The following is a 16,584-nucleotide window of genomic DNA, read 5'->3' as shown; positions in this document are numbered from 1 at the left end:
TATGACACAATGACAGCAGGTCTGGTAAAGAGCTCTGGAGATGAAGAATCCTCCACAGCTGAGCAGAGATAAGAGCAATGGGAAAGACAAATGAGGCTGAAGGTCGTCTGTGTGTGACCCCCTCAGTCAGCTGATGGCTCATGACCACTCATGGAGCAAAGTCAACATGGATAAGTGTGGTTTTTTAACCCACAGGAGTAGATTATTTCCTTTCTAACATAATGATAAACAGATGCCCTAACTGTACAAGTGGAAATCCACTCTGCTTTAAAAATGTAACATTTCTGATGATAAACTGTTGACCTATCAACATAGCCGTATATTAATGATGTAAAGTAAGTTAGGACTGTAATACTATTGGCTAAAACTTTGCAAATATCATAAATTTTAATGTTAGGGGTGTTCCAATAACATGTTTTTATTTACTAATAATCTCTTATACAATACACATTTTGAAGCTTTGAGTGTTGACCGATATTGGCCTGATATGATATCAATGATGATAGAAAAGTGTTTCTATGAGTTTTCTAATTGATTTTAGAGATAATACTCAGCAAAGAGCTAAATGTTACAGCTTGGGGCTTTCACCCTTACATATAATGTGATATATATATATATATATATATATATATATATATATATATATATATATATATATATATATATATATATATATATATATATATATATTTTTTTATTTTTTTTTTTAAAGGCATTGCCGAGTTTTCTAATGATACTGTCACCTGTGGCCAAAACGCAGAACTGCAGCAGACTTTGGCTCGTTGTTGTACCTCGCACTCATACTTGACAAGGTTTTTTTTTAATTTTTTTACTTCGTTCACCTAACATGGAGTCGTCATTGGTGTCTGAGTTGAGCTGGATGTGGGTGGTTGAGTATCCATAACATCCATCTAGAATATAATGCTTCGATTGTTTGCTAGATTGGACCCATTTAATAATAATAGTAATAATTGCATTTTTTGATCTCACGTTGGAGAAATTTACCTCTGCAATTAACCATCTTCTGGGGAGTAGTGGGCTGCCATAGTGGGGTGCCCGGGGAGCAACTGGTGATTAAGGGTCTTTGCTCAGGGAGCCAGAGTGACAGTCTGTGGGAGTGGGGCTTGAACTCAGAACCTCAGGATTCCAACCTCAGTGCTGAACTACTGAGGTGTGAGTCTGCTCTTTTAGTCATAAAGGGTCAAACAAAAAGGCTATTATAAAGCTGTTTTTCAGTTAAAAACTTACAAAATGTTTCTCTTAACATTTTCTCATATTTCTTTATATTTATTTCTTTCTCTTCTTATTCATCCACTAACTTTTAGTATAAAAGCTAAGCACTGGTTTATGCCCTGGAGTTCAACCCTCTGACTGCCATTGAGTAATTTGTTTTGTGTGTGACATATGTTCAACTAAGTGCTAAAATGATAGCATTACGCAGTTATTGCATATTTGCCAGATGAAAATCAAAGATGTAAATCCATTTCACCACATTGTGAAGGTAAACTGTTGGACTGCATCCAATTACTGTGGTAGCCATTGCAAAGTTGTTTTCATATTCCAGAGACTAGTTAGGGATGATCTGAATTTTCAGACAGGATGGATTAGCCTCCTGGAAGTCAACAGAAGATGGATACAATCAATTATTTTCCACTTTGTTCCTGTCCATTTTAATGAACCTTTGTTAATTGCGGATTCAGTTTTTCTGTTCTCAGCCAATAGGCCTGGCACCGAGGTGTGGTCTTATGCTGCTGCAGCCATTCTGCCTCACCTTTTCACCCATTAAACACTGTTGGATAATATTCCAAATATTTTAGTTGTAAGAAGTGGTCATTTTAAATATTGTTTCCTTTCTTCCTTCTCAAACTAAGAGATTGAACACAGCCCTCTGACATAAGCAGAGCCATTTCTATAACACAGCTGCTTCACTATTTTCTCTTGTTGAACCACTCACTTTAGACCTGATAAATGGTTTAATGTGAAAATCCAATTAGATCAACAATTTCTGACATGCGCCCCAACGACCGTACCACAGTCAAAATCACTTGAATCCCCTTTCTTCCAACAAGCTGCCTACCCCAAGTCTTGGAGAGGAAATGCATCACGTGGCTGTCAAGTGCAATCCCCTAAATTAAGTTTGACCTAAGGACACTTGTCACTTACATATCCTGGACCACGATATACTGGTGTGGAACCAGGCCGTCGATGCCGTTGTGCCGTCCCTCCCACCAATCTTCAGATGCTCGCTGATAAAGCAGCAGAGAGGCTCCCTTCTTGAAGGACAGCTCTCGAGAGGAGCGCCCAACATAGTCGAACTTGGCAATGGCTTCAATAGGCTCGCCCTCTGTCAAAAGAGAGAGGATTAAACAGGTCAGGTACGTCAAACATGGCGTACAACAATGAAAGATGGAAGATCGCCACAACCGTCAGCGATTGCGGTGACTGATACAAAACTTACAGTGCATTGGTTTCAATGCTAACACACACAGTAGTTTCAGTACACGGTGTTTCAGTGCGCTAATCTGGTTGGTTATTTTAGTTGTAGTCAATATTAACTGGACCGCACTGGGCCACAACAACAAAAGACCCTGAGGTGCTTTAGCAGGGTATTTATAGAAAGTTTTGTGGGAGGATCTATATGACTCAGGGGCATGTCAGTCAGTACAGATCAGTGCACAGGGATTGATAACTTCTCATTTACTGCAGATGAAGCATAAAATAAAACTCTTTCTGGACAACAGTCTTTAAATATTTTCCTTGACTTTACCTGCATGGTCTGATGTTAAGCTCTTATGTTAGTGTCTTCAGTCACATTTTGTATTCTAAGTACCCTCCTCAGAGCCCCTATGCAAGCACTCCGGCAACACATATCTAAAAATAGCAGCTTTATTTCTCCTGCACTCCTACCTCTGCTCTCCATGCAGCACTCTTTCTCACTTCATGTCAGACAGGGGGTCCCTGAAAGGAAAAAGCTTCAATCTAACACAGATCCCACCTATATTCACCAGAGGAAGGGAACAGTAAATGGCTTAAACTTGTCTCACCTATAAAATGCAATTATTATATAATCTCATTTTAACGGCAGGACAGGAACTTCCACGTTAGGTTTCAGGTAAAGCAATAAATAAAATATGTTATGGTTTTTATTAGATGAGTTAAAGATAAACTTCCAAAAATGTTTTAGCACAACTAGAGCGCCAGTACTGACAGGGGTGACATGACTTGGCTCCAGTAAGAGAACAAGACAACTAAAAATTTATTGTCTGAATTAATTGGGTTTTACCACAGCGGGCGAAGCTGTTAATAAAGCTGACAGCAGGCGGCATGATCCACAAAGAGGACTTCCCCTCACCCTTCAGCACACACATCCATCCTACTCTCATGCACAAATGTTACTGCAAGATTTTTGAGCTGAAGTGTTGTGGCTAAAGCTCAAAGTGGAAAGCTACAAACTAAATTCTCATTGTGGTTTAAGGGCCCTCTGGGTCATATCTAATTGTATATTACTGAATGATACTAAAACGGAAGGTAGATCTTGCATAAACTCCACACACTTGAAAGCAAAGGCTGTTGACCGTGAAAGTTGAAGGCCTGTGTTGTAAGAGATACGAACTGTCAGACGTCTTCCACAAGCCAGTGGAGCGCTGTCTCTTTGTCTTGCTCTGCCGCATTGTTGATGTAATAAAAAGGGGGCAGAAGCTTTGAGATGTGCTTCTGGTCAGAGCAAGAAAAGAAGGTAGAAATATATTTATTCTGCATTAGGCGCTTTTTTCCTGAACTTCTGACTACACCAGAGACAGACCAGAGCAGGGAGGCCAGTAACTTAAACATGACTCTTCATAAAAGCAAAGACCCAGTCTGTTCAGGAACATAAATTTTACTTAAACACATGCAATCCAATCTGGACTGCAAGCACATGTGGGCATCAGACAACGAGGACATCCTGATGTATTCCTGCAAAGCGATAGATAATCAATGTGCCAGTTAGTTCATCCCTGACCTTGCCGTGATTTTTACCAGCAAACAGCACATCGATGTAATGACGCTGCACCAAAGCTGTTATTGGGAAGAAAAATTCCCTCACTGCAAACCAGGTAAATTATACACATATCATATAAGGTTTATTTATTTATTTTTTTTAAGGGCCAATGTTCATTTGGATTCTCATTCCTCTCATCATCAGCGTGATAGCCTCAGCATCAAATGCTCAGTTTGGATAGGTAAAAACACACAGTGGCCAGAAAATTTCAGCAAAAAAAAGTCATACATAGATAATGTTGTATGCATCAACTGAGGGGGGAAAAGGTTAAAGTTTTATGAGCTGCAACATTTATTTATATCTATATCATCATTTCCTCCCAGCTGCTTTTAGAGCTCATAATCTACGCTGCTCCCAACAGTGTGTGTAACCATGCTATTAGTTGCACTTTTCATTTTTATCTGATCAAAAACTGTTTTTTTTAAAGCATGGTCAGTTGCACTCTTTCTAATCAGCTCAGTGTGTTTTTTCTTACCTAATTGCTTCCATCTGTCAAGATGTTAGACTGTTTTGTTCTACCGTCAGGCATATTGTAGTCTCCCTATTTATTTGAGAACTAGATGCCATTATTATGATTTTCTTTTTAACTTGAACATTTTTCAGTTATATTTAAACATCTTGTTTTCACTACTAACCTCATCGCTCAGACCATGGTCAACGCAGCTGCAGTTGACTAAGTTTTGTTTGTCTTTGGTGTGCCACCTTTTATAGCCACTCCTTATAAAACCCTCTGCATTCAAACCTCCATTATATATATATATCCTCCTATTTGTTTGCATAGTTTTGATCTCAAAGAGGTAATGAAACACTTTAGACTTTTAAATGCAAAGCATGTACAGTTATTTAAGAAACACCTTTAACAGAAAATTTAAAGGAATTTAATCTAAAGTCTAAATTATGATTAGAAAATTGCAAATTGTTCAGAACTACTTCAGCATTTGAACTCAAACTCTTTTTGATTCTCAAAATAGCTATATATTAAAGATGTGAAATATTAGTATACTCTTTATATATTATTGTTATACTATTTTTAGTGCTGCCATAAGAAAATCTGTATTTATTATTAATATAAAGGCTTTAAATTTAATTAAAGAAGAGGATACCTTAGGGAGAAGAAAATAATGTCATGTCAGAGTTTTTTCCTTGGACAACTGTAAATCTAATTATAGCAAAAAGCATTATCCCCTCTACTCTCCTCTGCCTCCATCTTTGGAACTGCTATCTAGAGGGATATTTGGGGGCTACATGGCGGTGCATTGTTGTTGCAGGAAAAAGGTGGAGTCCCCAGCATTGGGATTGCCTGCATGGAGTTTCATGGGTTCCTTCATGGGCTCTCCTGCGTTCTCCCAGAGTCCAAATACTGTACTGACTGTCGGGTTAATTCGTAACGCTAAAGTAAAGTGAATCTCTTGTGTTTTCCTGAGATGGAATGGCGACATGTTCAGGTTGTACCCATTCTTTGTATCTTAATTGTTCCATGATTCTAAAGAGGAAGACATCAGAATATTCTGCAGGATGTCCAGCTTGACAGCATCATGTTACAGCAGTGGGCATCAGAAGCTTTCATACATGTCCTGCTGCCATAAAGACAAATGACTATATTCTGAATTTGTGTATATTAATGCATAATAAATGTCTTTGTGTTACTTGAGGAGTTATTCTGGTCTATTTCTACTATAATATAAATGATATATGTCACGCTGCACAATATGATGAAAACATGTAATTCCATACTGTATGACAATTTCTGAAAGACTCTTTATGAGCTTTAGTATTAGAAAATACATCAGGTGAGCCAGTCACTGAGGGCAGATCAGATAGAACACTGGATTGCAGAATTTGAATGAAATAAAATATTCTTACAGTTTGCATCAAAGAGTCCTTTGCGGTCGCGATACCAGAAACATTTATATAGTTGATGATGAGTGTGACTCAACATATTTTGCAACTTTTCCCCAGTTAAGGCTTAAATCCTTCAATAAAAAAAAACTGCTTTATGAAATATTTGAAACAGATAATTTTCCTCATTTTTAAAAGCAATCCTATCAACTGTTATCCTCACAATTTCATGGAGGTAAAGTCTAAAGGATTCAGTCAGTGCTGCGTCTGACAGATTTAATAAGATTTGTTTATAAAAAAAATAGGGTGCCTTTTGATAATTAAAGAGGCATTACAGAGTTTTTTCACCTTAGGGGAGTGGCCATTGGTGTCTGAGTTGAGCTGGAAGCCGGTCCCTTCTGAGTATCAACAAAATCCTTCTTTAATTCAAAGCTTCGATCATTTGCTAGGTTGCACCTATTGACGTCACATCTGCCGAAAATCACAGGACCTTCCAACCTGAAGTCAATTCAGGAAAACAGGCTACAGGCTTATAGATGTCAGTCTGGTAATCAAATCATGTTTTAATCATAAGGGGTCGAATAAAAAAGGCTTTTTTAAAGATATTTTTCAGTAAAATCTTATATAATGTCTTTTTAAGTACAGAAAGTCTGTTTTCTGACGATTCCATTTCCATGCTCATAAGAATAAATCAACTTTAGCAACAACTTAGGGCCCCATTGGTGAAAAGGGCTCTTATCACCAATGAACATCACTATAAATAATGAAGTTCAGACTCTGTTGTAGACTTAAAACATAAGTTTAAATTCTTCCTTCCTCAGATTAATGGTATCCACCATGTGCAACCTTACAGGATATGACATTTTTTTCTGCAATCTGCTCTAATTTCCCCCTTTTTTTTCTTGCTGTAGCTGTTTTAAGTGCATTTTCTGCTCCTTTGCTTCCAGTTTTTTAATAATCAATGAAAGCAAAGATATGAATTCAGAGCCCTGCACCAAAAATATTTTGTATATTTCTTGTGCAAAAAAGGTTATTCTTTAATTTAGACGACCACTGGTGTTGAATTACACTCTTCTGTATTTAAACATTTAATTTCTACTTTTTTCAAAATAGGGTTAGCAGCTTCATTGTATAAACTATAAAACACTTCATAAAGACTGCATCTTCACCATTATATTCCACTCACAGGTTTTAGACTTAAACGTTATTTTATAGTTAGAAAACAGGCTGTCTATCTATTAAGATAATATAAAAGCTCAGCATTTTGAATTAAAAGTTTCGTGTTAATTAATTATCCCCAAGAAATGTGAAGAAAATCTAACAAATAAAACATCATTTTTGAAAACAAGGCCTTTAAGAGACATCAAAAGGTCTATAGGCTACAGACCAATGTGAGCTTAGGAATATGGAGATGTTTTGTGTTACCGATGGAGAAGCAGTCCATTACAATATGAATATTTGTCCATCATCTGGGCCCAGGACTCTGGCCATTAGAGGTTAATGAATTTAACAGCCCTGAAATGGAGGATTAACCATCCAGAGCTCACGTCTTATTGAGTCTCTTCATGAAAACACCCAAACAGGAAGGAAAACCTGAGATTGGGATAAGGGATACAAACTTGCAGCACACAGAATCATACTATTTTAAAGTAAATAATGCTCAACTTGGGGTTTAAAAAAAGACAAACTGAAGTGACATATGAGTTAGATATTAAAATTACTGATCGTGACTTGGCGTAGGCACAAATGTATGATTTTTTAGCCACCCACCATCCTCGCTGGTGTGCGTCTCGGCCCCTCCCTCATTGTCCACCTCTTCCAGCGCCCCATGCTCGCTGTAAGGACTTTCACTGTGGAAAAAAAGAAACACACATCAAGAACAAAATCAGTTCCAAAAAAGTTTTTGTGTAGAATCGTAGAGTTTTACGATTCTATTTCTCCCGAGAAATGATGAAGATACAAAGTTTTCCTCTAAAAGGTTTGGTAGTGTGAATGAAATATAGAGGCAGTTAAAAAAAAACGACTGTCGTTATTACTTTATTTGAAAGTCACGCAATCACCATCCATTCTTGGCCCTCGTTTTCTAAAAGCTCTTCCTCTGGCATCTGCCTGTGAGAGCTGGCAGTAAGGCCATACGCCCCTCTCCACAGACTACCACTGCCAGGAACTGAGTGTCCCTGCAAGAAAGAGCAGTGAAGCTGCCAAGACAACAAATCTCCAAAGGGCTTGGTAGGCACTACCGGGGGACACGGCTGTTCTTGGATGGGTGATTAGTTCTAGTCAGGGATAAATCGCTGTCAGCCTCAACAGAGGCTGATAAAGACAGGAAGAAACCAGAGATAAGCCCTGCTTACAGATGTGGGACTGGCAAGGAGCCCCGAGAGTGACCCGTCTGACTGCAGTTTGGATTAATCATTGCTGCTTTTCCCCAAAGGCAATTTAAGTGATTGTTTCAGTCTGCCTCATCTATAAAAAAAATCTATAGAGAGTCAGCACCGATACATGCTCTGTCTCATCATGTTCTACAACCACAGCTGCCTAATTGGTGTGTAAAATCACACTTATGAACCACACAGAAGGCTTCAGTAGTGAGAGCATACCTACATGTTTAGTCAGACCTCTATGAAAGAGTGTTGGCTGTAGGCCTGTGGTGCATTAACAAAAAAAAAACAAAGCAGAGATGAGAAAACCACCACCACCTGTCAGACTTCTAACCTCCATCGCATTTGGGAATTCTTTGCAGCTGCATACAGTGACTTCATTGGGATTTTTTGCACCTTTGGCTTTAATAATAGGTAAGCTATGAGATCTGAAACAGGACATCCTGGTAGTTACACTTTACTGTACATTCAATAATAAACAAAGACCAAAAATCATATTTGCTGTTATACTAAACTTTGCAAAAGTGTTCATATCCCTCAAACTTCTCCGCATGTTGTTTGTGAGACTAAAAGAAAGCAGTACATATTTGTCACACAAGCAACAGGATGTATGATTTTAATAGTATGGAGTTTATTTTTATTTAACCCTGTTGGGTCAACCGTTCCCCAAAGCCACATTTTGATACAATTACAGCTGCAAGTTATTTAGTGTGTTTCTTTGCTCTGTAAATACGGAGATGGAAGAATCATCCCTTTCTTTAATGAACAAGTGCTCGAGCTCATTCAGATTGGATGGAGGGAGACTGGAAAGAACACTTTAATTCCTGCTGTAGTTTGACCAGGTGTCCGCAACCTGCAGCTCTGGAGTGCAAGTGGATCTTTGGACCCTCTACTATGACTTTAATAGTGGCTAAAAGTGATAAATAAGCTAACTAGTGGTTTATGTTTAAATGTTTTAAATACAGCATAACAACGAATACCAGTCTTACAAGCTTTAACACGTTTTTTAATGAATATTCAAATTTATTTTTACCAATAGAATGGCTTTAAGGGAAATAGAAATATGATTTTTCTGGTCATTGTTTGAAATGACATATTTTTTTTTTATTTGTTTCCTTATTTTTTTTCCACATTAAATAACACCATATAGAAGAAACCCCACACTTTTTTTTATGTCTCATAATTAAACGTTTTACCTTGTTTTAAAACCAGAAAGTAAAAAAAAAAAGCTATTTCTTTTTTAAAATGGCAAGAGATTTTTTATAGAAGATAAAAAAAAAATCGAAATAATATTTGCAGCGCTGAACAACTTTTATTTAGCTAGAATCTGGGCGAAATGGCTATAGAAGATAAGATGATGTAACTACTATGCTGCTGAACGTACTTTTAAAACCTTATTTTCTGGGCTATAGAGCGGTCCTAGGGTGGCCATATGTCTGGCTTTGGGTCCGGATTTTCATTGCAACGTTAGGGGTCCGGCACAGCATCCAGTCAAACGCCTATTTGTCGTCCTTTATGAGGCATGGGGCTTGTAGAGCAAGTTTTTTTTTCCCATTTTTGCTGAGCTGCATCCAAATATCCAATCATAGAATGTAAAAAAAAATGCATCGACTGTCTGGTCTAACCGATGATTGTCTAAGAGTGGTGCTGCATCAAATAAATATCCACTTTTCATTGGTTAAAAAAGTAAAAAGGGATCAGAGTACTGTTAAGATATACATTGACAGAAAGTTAGCATCATGCCAAAACGCGAGACATCGTTAAACTCTGAAAGGACAAAATAGCATTTATTAGAGAGAATTTAAAGCGAAAAGTAGTCAAGACTCAGTCCTTTGCACACTTTGTCAATGTGATGTTGATGTAAACAGTCAAGAGAAAGCCTCAAAGGAACGGCATGCAAGGACGGCTTAAGATAAAAGTAATAAATGTGCGGCAGGTACCTCATCAGTGAGGGTTTTTTTTCATCAAGTTACGCCCCTTGATGCTAAAATAACTTCTGTAGAGCTGTGCAAGGTGTACCATACTGTAAAAGATCACCAGTCCTACAGAAGTGTAGACAGTGGCATGGAAGTGAACTGGGAGATTTTTCCGTGACTCGCCCAAAGCTAAAGGGATGACCATAAAAACAGGTCTGCTGCACACACAGACACTGAAGACAAGTTCCCAAAAGACCGAAGCACTGAAAAAAGCTATACTTTTTGAGCAGTTTAATGTGCGTGTTTTGTTTTTTTTTCCAATTTCTTTTGTTGTTTAAGAAAAAAAATAGTTTTTTTAACGATTAAGTCCACACATCTATATGCTCTGGATATAGCTTAGTGACTGAAGAAAACGTTTGTTTTATCTTAAATGAAAAATGTTTATATATTTTTTACAATCTTGTAATAATTACTGCTCTAAGTTGGTCGCTCTGTCAGTTAAAGACATGTTTTACAGTCTCTATACTCCATTTAACAATTAATCGATTACTAAATTAGTTGATTATTATTTCAATAATCGATTAATCACAATTAATATAATTAATTATTTCAGCCCTACTGGGAACTAATGCTTTTTTTTTTACTTTTCATTAATATTTCCTAAAATAATATTTCCTCGCAGCTACAGAAGCATCCTCTTCAAGCCCCTAAAAATTGTAATATAAATGATTTTTATGTACACCCAAGTAATATATTGATATGCTGCATAATGTCCTCTTTTTTCGATGCTATAGAAATGACCTCCCTAAGCACACCTCACTATTAGCTGCACCCGCTTCATTTATTTTTTTAAACCTGGAAATGTAGATATATAAGCTGCACCTAGCTATAAGCCAATGATATTTACTGAACTGTCTCAGTATACAGTATTGAGGCCTTCACAAAACAACTATATCTATACTGAGATTAAAAAACATTAAAAGTGGACTCGAGGCTTATTAAATTACTTTTTAATGCAGGTGGTTGTATTGGAATTTATTTGGGGATAGAATTAAAATAGGTAAATAAAAATGCACTACACACCTTTTAGCTTTAATGTGGTAAGAAGATGTGCACAGAACATGCAACTTTTCTTCTAGTTCAAAGACAACCCAGGTAAAACACAGATGTTTTGTGGTTGTAATGTGACCACATGTGAAACATTTTCAGGGGTGTTAATACTTTTGCAAAGCATCATAGGAAGTTCCTGTGTTCCCTACCAGTAGTCACCACCAGCCATGCACTTCTCGTAGATGGGTCCCTCCAGCTCCTTGGCATCAGGAAAGATGGTCTCATGGTGGATAATGATGGTCTTGATTATCTCATTCACGTGAGCCTGGCAGGAGACCTGGTCTTGACTGTCTGGAGTGGGCATGAGTGTGGGGCCGAAACATATGGCCAAGTTGTACGGGTCCATCATGTTTTCATCACTGTACTGTGACAGACTGGAATGAGACAGAAGGAATTAAAGAGATTATTTGAAGAATTTCCTCTAGCACAACTTGAAAGAAACCTTAATGAGCAGGGAAAAGCACATAAGCTTGGAGGTTTAGGATTAATTGAAACAAGTGTGTAGACTTACTGATTGAGGAAGGCAAAGAGGTAACGCATTACAATGAGGACTGATCTGGGAATGGTTAGAAGGATCTTTCGGATGTACAGCGCTCTCTCATACAAGTTTTCTATTCCTAAAAGAGAAAAAAGAGACACATAAAATGAAATAACAACATTGTGTCGGTCATCGGAGTGAACCTTCTGGGCTTTTTACTCTGTACACTCCTTTCCATGTCTAACTTTGAGTTCAATAAACAGTATGATGTTCCTTTTGGGCCTATTTTATTGTCTTTCTTCAGAAAAGACCAAAACCTACTTTGGAAACCTTTATACAAGGTTGAAGATGGCTCAAAGGTCAAAGATCGGGAGGTTTATTGTATTTTCTCACATATAAATAACTCAAGTCAAAACAAGCCTTGTCTACTTCTCTGGTTTGTTTTTCTCACACTATTGTGGTACCTTGTGTATTTATATTTAGATTGTTTAGAATAGATGAGAAAGTCTCTGTTTACCTCTGACTTAATTTCAGTTCAGCTATTTGAAACAATAATATTAATCCCAAATGAGACAATATAAAATTCTCATCTAATCTATGAAAAATCTATTTCCTTTATTTTAAGCTCAAAGTTAATATACGTAAAGCCCAGAATTATTAACAATTAAAATAACAAAATCACATTTTATTTAATTTTCTAACCCACATTTTATTTCAACATTCAAATTTATTATTTATGTATATTTCTTAAAAGTATAGAGGACAATCAGTTATTTCCACGTGGATCATCTAAATAAGTGGCCCTTCTAACTGTCAATCATTCTGGTGATATGTTCACATAAGGCCGCCCTACCTGCTTGTCCTGTTAGCTATCTTTTTCTGTGCATGCGCACTTTCAAGCGTATATGTGTACAGTCATCGAAGCTCACCTTTCACACAGCTGTTCTTTGAAAATGGCCGAGGGTTGTAAGAGGAAAAGAGTCTACAAATTGAATGAGAAGAAAGGCCTCAGAAGAGGCCGATATATCCCAGAATGCTTTGCGCTTGTTCTCCTCGCAAAGCATTATGGGATTTGCTGTCAGACCGGTACACTGTCGCCATAGGCTGTCACTACCGACAACGGCGACTAATAATAAAGATGGCACAGGCACCATGCAGTGAAGGAGGAGTTACGTGGGCAATGGGGAGCGATAAGTAGTGATCATCTGTCCTAACGGTCAGTTAACTGAGTTGGCTATAAAGTCCCCTATATAGTCCCCGCTCTATAAAGTGATAGAGGGACTTAGAGGTTAGGGCGGACGTTCGGACACAATAAATTTGTATGAGCTATGAGAACAGCTACTTTTAAAGAGAGTGTGCACGAGGAGAAATGGGTTTGTGCATGCTCTCGCATTCGTGGAGAGGGCGGGTGTTTTAAAAAAATTTGTGAAAATCCTCCCCAATACCTTTGAATGATAGAGGCATTGGTTTACTGTGTATAACCTATGTTAGAATTTTTATTAGCCTAAAAACAAATTTTATTTTTTAAAAGTACTCTGATTCCAGTGAAAGTAAGTGCAATTAATTAACCGCCTTGATTGATTACATCCCATCTTTTAACAGTTAATCTTATAAGATGAGCTTAGGACTTATTTCTCTTTTTTGCAGCACTTCTGAGGAAGAAGGAGTGTAGAAGTACCTTGGGAACTAAATAAACCGATAATCCTGTGAAATGTCATGTGTATGTGTGTGGGTTCTTCCATCCACATCTGTATACCTGAAATGTGGCACGCCTGTATTAGTTACATTCATCTTTAACTCCAACCAGAGAAAGAAAGGAGTAAATGAAGTTTAGACTATCTACTGAGGACAGCAGGGATAAGAAGCAGTATCTTCTGCTCCATGTGAAAACACCAACTCTCAGAAATAATTCAGAATTGAGGAAAAACACGCAAAAAGAGGAAGAACTCTGCAGTAAGCTTCACAAACGTGCCTTCAGATAAAGACCAAACACAAACTTCTTCTGCACTTCTGAGACATGCGGGGGGGAAGCAGGCACTTGTGTCTTCCATCGCCGCATCATTTGTTCCACCTGAAGCAGCCTGTGCGTTGTACTCTGAGAGGCTGAGGCTGTGCTAAAAATAACCCCGTCATCCTCTAGCCCCTCTGCTTCATCTGGGATTTGGGCTTCTGGAATACTTGTGATGCGTTTCACTTCTCATGAATACCTAACTAGGACTCTCTATGTGGTTTTTCAAACGTCAGACTCTAATATTTAGTCGCCTACTTTGATGTAGGCTTCGTCATCACAACAAATAAGAAGCTTGGCTTCAAGTTTTTTTGTCTGGTCTGAGTTTCTCTAAAATGTTGTTTTAATACATTTAATACTCTTCTGCACCTGCAGTTCTAACTTTCATCACTGGAATGTAAACAGGGATTCCCCAATCAATCATCCAGCAACTACATAATGAGAGAACTAGGGAAATATTCAAAGCCTCTTTATCCTCATTAAACACCACAATACGCAAAAGATTTAAAAGCTTGAAAAGTCAAAGCTCACACGATTGTTCCTCAACACAATCAACCGCAAGGCAGAGGCAAAAAGCATGAAGACATGACTTTGTGGGAATTTAATTATTCTCTACAAGAATGAAAGATCCAACATATAAAGCCTTCCCTCATGTGTTTCCTCAAACTGGTGTCAAAAACACAAAGAAACTGCTGATGAGGCAATTTCAGTCTGGTTACTGCTATCATGTAAGAATAGGTTTTTAAAAACATGATGTTTTTAAAAAAAACACACAGAAAAAAAATCAATTCCTGTTATTTCCTCGGGCCACCCCTCGCCCACCTGTTTCTGGATAAATAATGATGCAAGCTCACTTACAGGATAGGAAACTTCAGCTGTTTAATAAAACATTTATTGCTGTCCAATACAAAGATGATGTAACTAAAACAATACACTGAGTATCATAGCATTGTGTTATGAATTATGTTGTCAAGCTACAAGTCAAATATAACCAACTGAAAGACAATTGCTTGGCGAATTCACCAGGTAGTACAAGCTTCTTATCTATGCAGACTACGGTGCTGCTATAGTTATAGTAAGATAATTGCTCCATACTTCATATTATCCATCATGCACGACGTATAATAATCTGCAAAACAAGTTCTTGAATTGCCGTACTTTCCGGACTATAAGCCGCTACTGTTTTCCCACGCTTTGAACGATGCAGCTTATAAGAACACCCTATAAGGAGAAGTGGCTTTTCTGTGGATTTTGCCTAAACACTAGAGGGAAAAGTCAAAGTTGGAAATGAAAGAATAAGGGGCTATGTGTGAGGCTCCCCCTACAGGTTTGGTGGGAGACAGTTCAGTAGATATCAGCAGCTTATAGCCCAGTGCGGCTTATTTATGTACGTTTCCAGTTTTTTGTTTTTTTTTAACTTAGTGTGCACTGAGGAAGAGTTTTTTGTTTTGAACTCTTCAATTAACTTTTGTATTGAAATCAAATAAATAAATGTGATATGAAACAGTTTTAGTTAAAGGTATGGTAAAGCTCATGGTTCATATACAGAAGCTTTAGTCCTCAACAGTGCATTCCCAGGTCTTAATCAAAACCAGTGCCAAATGCTGACAAGCCTTCCTTCTATCTCTACACCCATTCTTGTCCATCTACTTTTAAATAAAGGCCACAAGTGCCATAAAAAAATTATTTAAACTATTATATTACTTCATATAGAAATATTTTTCCTTACTCCTTAGTGAATCTAATCAGGCCTAGGTAAAAAAAAGAAATTCTTATGGTAATTTCAAATCATGTAAAATGTGATAGGAGGTAGAACTACTTTTAAGTTTAGAGGCTGCTTTTCCACACAGGGAAACACTGATCTGGATGTCTTTGCTTCCTTAAATAAAAAGATTATTTTGAAATATAGTTTTTTTTTTGGTAAATCAAATAGTTTTAGATGATTCGACACATTTAAGCTTGAGAAAAAAAGGAAAAGTAATCTATATGTGGATAAAAGCTTTTTCACAGTACTGTGAGTTTTTGGCACATTTTAATAGAGGGTTGAACCTTTTTAGTCTGACATTAAAAAAACTCAGAGAAACTTCTATTGGGGGTGGTGAAAAAGTGAAAAGCTTTCAATTTTTAAATGGTATCTTAGTTAAAAAAAACTGTAGAAAGATCAAGAAGATGTAGTATGTGTACTTACTAATGCAAGACAGCAGCTCGTTGAATCTCTCTTTGGGGAAAAGAGGATTCTCCAGACCACGGAAGTAGAGTTTGAGGACCCCAGCTACTGAATTGATGTCATGATTATCCTCATCATCTATGAGAGGATCGTTCCCTAAAACACAACAACAAAAAAAGACCTCAGTAGGCAGCGGTGACAATATTAGTTAGTACAATCAGGACTGTTTTTAATGCTATATTTAGTGGCTGCAATGTTTCAAGTTATAAATTCCGCCTCTGAATTTAATAATGTAATCAGAGGGTTGGATTCCATCAGCAGTTGATTGATAAGCCTGACACAGAAGGTTAGAAGCATAATAATAACAGATGAAAGACAGAGAGTTGGGAAAATGCTGATTTACTACATGTTGTACTGCTTGTGTCATAGAGAATAGGGCTGAGAAAAAAAATCTTTTTAATCAATTATGAATCGATTCCTTTAAATTTTTGCAAAATCGATGTCTAGGGAATGAGATCGATTAGTTTTTCTAGTGACACGCGTGACTTTCACATTCAAATGAGCAGGAAAGATGCACTTCAAACCAGACAACTGCAAATATGACCAATAGGTTGACTGGAGACATTAAAAAAGGGGGCTGACCAGA

The 16,584-nt window shown here is 37.4% G+C and overlaps 1 protein-coding gene across 3 annotated transcripts in view; it reads right to left on the bottom strand.

The window, feature by feature from the left end:
* The window catches only part of srgap1a (SLIT-ROBO Rho GTPase activating protein 1a), a 118,103-nt gene that overhangs the window by 11,501 nt on the left and 90,018 nt on the right, over positions 1 to 16,584 (bottom strand). For all 3 annotated transcript variants that reach the window (XM_038305513.1, XM_038305511.1, XM_038305512.1), the window contains exons 15-19: positions 15,960 to 16,094; positions 11,797 to 11,902; positions 11,435 to 11,659; positions 7,649 to 7,728; positions 2,164 to 2,344 (exon numbers count right to left, since the gene is read on the bottom strand). In XM_038305513.1, the coding sequence (XP_038161441.1) occupies positions 2,164 to 2,344; positions 7,649 to 7,728; positions 11,435 to 11,659; positions 11,797 to 11,902; positions 15,960 to 16,094 (727 nt within the window). The remainder of the gene's footprint in view (positions 1 to 2,163; positions 2,345 to 7,648; positions 7,729 to 11,434; positions 11,660 to 11,796; positions 11,903 to 15,959; positions 16,095 to 16,584) is intronic.

The sequence above is a fragment of the Cyprinodon tularosa genome, unplaced genomic scaffold, assembly GCF_016077235.1.
Source record: "Cyprinodon tularosa strain WSP-4 unplaced genomic scaffold, ASM1607723v1 ctg56, whole genome shotgun sequence".
Taxonomy (NCBI): Eukaryota; Metazoa; Chordata; class Actinopteri; order Cyprinodontiformes; family Cyprinodontidae; genus Cyprinodon; species Cyprinodon tularosa.
The sequence above is the reverse complement of the archived record's forward strand: the minus strand, read 5'-3'. Positions and strand labels throughout refer to the sequence as shown.